Source organism: Amphimedon queenslandica, unplaced genomic scaffold (genome assembly GCF_000090795.2).
Source record: "Amphimedon queenslandica unplaced genomic scaffold, v1.1 AMPQUscaffold_10645, whole genome shotgun sequence".
NCBI classification, from domain to species: domain Eukaryota; kingdom Metazoa; phylum Porifera; class Demospongiae; order Haplosclerida; family Niphatidae; genus Amphimedon; species Amphimedon queenslandica.
Window position 1 is genome coordinate 1,808 of NW_003549100.1, and position 2,656 is coordinate 4,463.

The following is a 2,656-nucleotide window of genomic DNA, read 5'->3' on the forward strand; positions in this document are numbered from 1 at the left end:
AAAGATACTCTAGAAGCTCTACACCATCACTCATAGCACAATAATGTACTATTCCACATCCGTTAAAATCTATGTCATCTTCTGAGAAAATACCAAACTGCTTAAGCTGATTAACTAATGCTACCTCTCCACTCTTACATGCTAATAATGATAAAGTCGATCCTTCTCTATTCACCTGAGACACGTTACACTTCTTCTTTAAAAACATAATCACGAGATCAACGTGACCACCCAGTGCTGAATAAAGCAATCCCGTGTTACCAGAGCTATCTGCTATGTCTGGATCAACGTGACATTCATTAACTAGATACTGCGCAATATTGAGATGGCCTTTATATGAGGCCATGTGTAAACTAATAACACCATCATCATCACCTTGTGAAGGATCGCAATGATAAACATCAATGAGGAGACAGAGGACATCAATGTGGCCACCATATGAAGCAGCTAATGGTGGACTCCATCCATTTTTACCTCTTTCCTGAAGGCCAGTCTTGTCAATCAATCGTTGCCCTTCATCTTTTAATCCTCTCCAACATGCTTCATTCAATGGAGTGCTGGTATTCTCATACCAGAGAGGATCATAAATATCTATATAATATATCATAAATAACGGTTAATAATGATAATTACCAATAAAAGAATCATGTAGCTTCTTTAATTGATTTTCTGGCAACTGTAATTTTAAAAGGTTACAATTATTATCTTAATTATTAACATACCTGCTTCATTTCATGTACATATTCATGACAAGTAATTTTTATGATTCCAATCTCAGCCAATGAATGACACTGTTGATTGGTTAATGGAAAGAGAACAGAATAAAAAAAATCAGGAATGGAATATTTTAATTCCATGCAGCCATTTTGAATTGTACAAAAATGAAAATTATATTCTGGAACTTCAAGTGCATCAGCGATTAGCTTGTGAAAGAAATATAAATCATTTAATGTGTAGTCGTCTCTGGCAACCTTAGCAATCATTACTTTAGTGCCTGGAACATCAGAAAGACCAAACTCAATTGAGTCTGCAATTTGAACTGCTGGAGTATTATTATTCTTAAAATAATCTTTTAATTTCTCCCGATATGTGGACCACTTCCTCTGTAAATCTCTCTCATCAGTAATGAAAGTATTGACTAACTTGACAACAAGTTCAAAATTAAACCACGAGACATTTTTCCGTAATGTTTTAAACAGCTGACTCATTGTTTTAACATGGTCAAACTCTTTTTCGATTGACTCAATCATTAGTGGTTTTTGAAAACGTGGACTGAGTAAAAGTGAGATGTAATGTTGAGTAAAATCAACAACTTCTGAGACATCAATAGAACAAAAAGACTTCTCTGTATGATACATATTATCAAGGTAAATTTCTTTTAGGTCTCCAATCATTCGTGCCATTGTATTTTTAGGTAAATATTCAATTGATTTTTTCTTAACGTAAACAACTGAAGACTCAGATTGAGGTGAAGTAGGAACTGGTAACTCAACAGTTGGAGTACCTTCTAAAATAAATAAATGATCATTGATTATCATATAATTTATTTACCTTTAGAAGATGAAATATCAACTGGTGATGTAGTAGCTTCTCCACTACTAATAAGATTAATGGCATATTCTTTTGCTATTTCATCAGCTAGAGCTGGATCAGCTCCTCCACTATTACTTTTAATGGAGTTACACAGCATTCTTAATGTAGGGACACCATGACTCTTATAGTCATAGTTCCTACTCAACCAGCAATCAAATACTTTCCGTAGACAAGTTCTTGGCGGCTTGCCTTCTGCTTCAATCTCATCTATCTTATTAGGGCTGATTCCTAACAGAATACCAATAGAGTCCCAGCGTCCTGAAAGAACACCAGCTTTTTCCCATACCAATTGAAAATCACTAATATCTATCATTAATAATACTAATAAAATAATTATTATGAATATCTACTCACTAAGTTCTCTGTCAAAGGCACTCTTCAGCTCCTCTGGTTTGGTTGACATTTTTGCTGAGGTAGAGCAGCTACGCCCTAGCAAATTTGCAAAGCACTAGCACTGCACTGAGCCCCACCCTAGTTATAAATAAACAATAGACTAGTTATTAAACTAGTTTAATAACTGACTCCGCCCCTCAGTACAATATGAATGAGCAATGTCTTGAGGAGAGGAGGCCAGGAGGAATGGTCAGTTTGAAGGAGAGAGAAGAGCAGTATCTCTTCTCTTTTCTTTTAATATCTCCTTGTAATGGCTGCCAATAGCTCCTTAAATCATTCATTCTCTCTATTTAGAGATTTTCTTTCTAATAGCCCGTTTCCTAGAAGAGAGCTCTTGTAGGAGAGCGGCTAAGGTGGGACAAAGACGGGCGAGTCTTTTCTGTTTGTTTTTGAAGAGAAGAGACACGCCATTACACGTGGTTACTCATTCTTGTTCTTTTTCTATCTTGTTACAGGTACTGATAGAAGAGTTGGAAGAAAAGGAGGTGAGAGGAAAGAGAGAGAAGAATCCTTCTCTTTCCTGAGCTCTGGGAAAGATGGAGAGATAGAGAAGGCTTTGGCCGTCTTTCTCTCTAGAGCGCCATCTTGTCCCCCAACCGTGTACTGTAAAAGTGGTGCTATTGGCCACTGAAGCTTATTTTGGTGTATCTATTGTTACTAATGTGTCTCT

The 2,656-nt window shown here is 36.4% G+C and overlaps 2 protein-coding genes and 1 long non-coding RNA gene across 4 annotated transcripts in view; 1 reads left to right on the plus strand and 2 right to left on the minus strand.

The window, feature by feature from the left end:
• Positions 1 to 346, minus strand: part of LOC109589990 (alpha-latrotoxin-Lh1a-like) — a gene marked incomplete at its 3' end in the record, with an annotated part of 2,109 nt that extends 1,763 nt beyond the window's left edge. Inside the window, exon 1 of the mRNA XM_020005955.1 lies at positions 50 to 346. Coding sequence (XP_019861514.1) covers positions 50 to 346 — 297 coding nt within the window. The remainder of the gene's footprint in view (positions 1 to 49) is intronic.
• A 270-nt stretch (positions 347 to 616) lies between these two features.
• On the minus strand, positions 617 to 2,009 carry LOC109589991 (uncharacterized). Its single transcript, XM_020005956.1, has 4 exons — positions 1,948 to 2,009; positions 1,552 to 1,899; positions 723 to 1,507; positions 617 to 676 (listed from the first exon to the last, which is right to left on the minus strand). Exons 1-4 carry the CDS (start codon positions 1,994 to 1,996, stop codon positions 617 to 619), a joined length of 1,242 nt encoding a protein of 413 aa, XP_019861515.1. The 5' UTR covers positions 1,997 to 2,009.
• Positions 2,010 to 2,133: 124 nt separating this feature from the next.
• On the plus strand, positions 2,134 to 2,462 carry LOC109589992 (uncharacterized). 2 transcript variants are annotated; one of them, XR_002189041.1, is made up of 3 exons: positions 2,134 to 2,175; positions 2,281 to 2,339; positions 2,442 to 2,462. It is a non-coding gene; the product is annotated as an uncharacterized LOC109589992 (long non-coding RNA). The 2 variants fall into 2 exon arrangements; XR_002189040.1 differs by having other exon boundaries at positions 2,173 to 2,339.
• The last annotated feature ends 194 nt before the right edge of the window (positions 2,463 to 2,656 follow it).

What these genes read in the sequence shown, in the direction of transcription:
- LOC109589991 (XM_020005956.1), bottom strand. Translation starts at nt 1,996, where the DNA reads ATGTCAACCAAACCAGAGGAGCTGAAGAGTGCCTTTGACAGAGAACTT. An exon ending in TGCCTTTGACAGAGAACTTA is followed by an intron (nt 1,900 to 1,947) that starts GTGAGTAGATAT and finishes TATTAATGATAG; the next exon opens with ATATTAGTGATTTTCAATTG. An exon ending in ATGTACATGAAATGAAGCAG is followed by an intron (nt 677 to 722) that starts GTATGTTAATAA and finishes TTAAAATTACAG; the next exon opens with TTGCCAGAAAATCAATTAAA.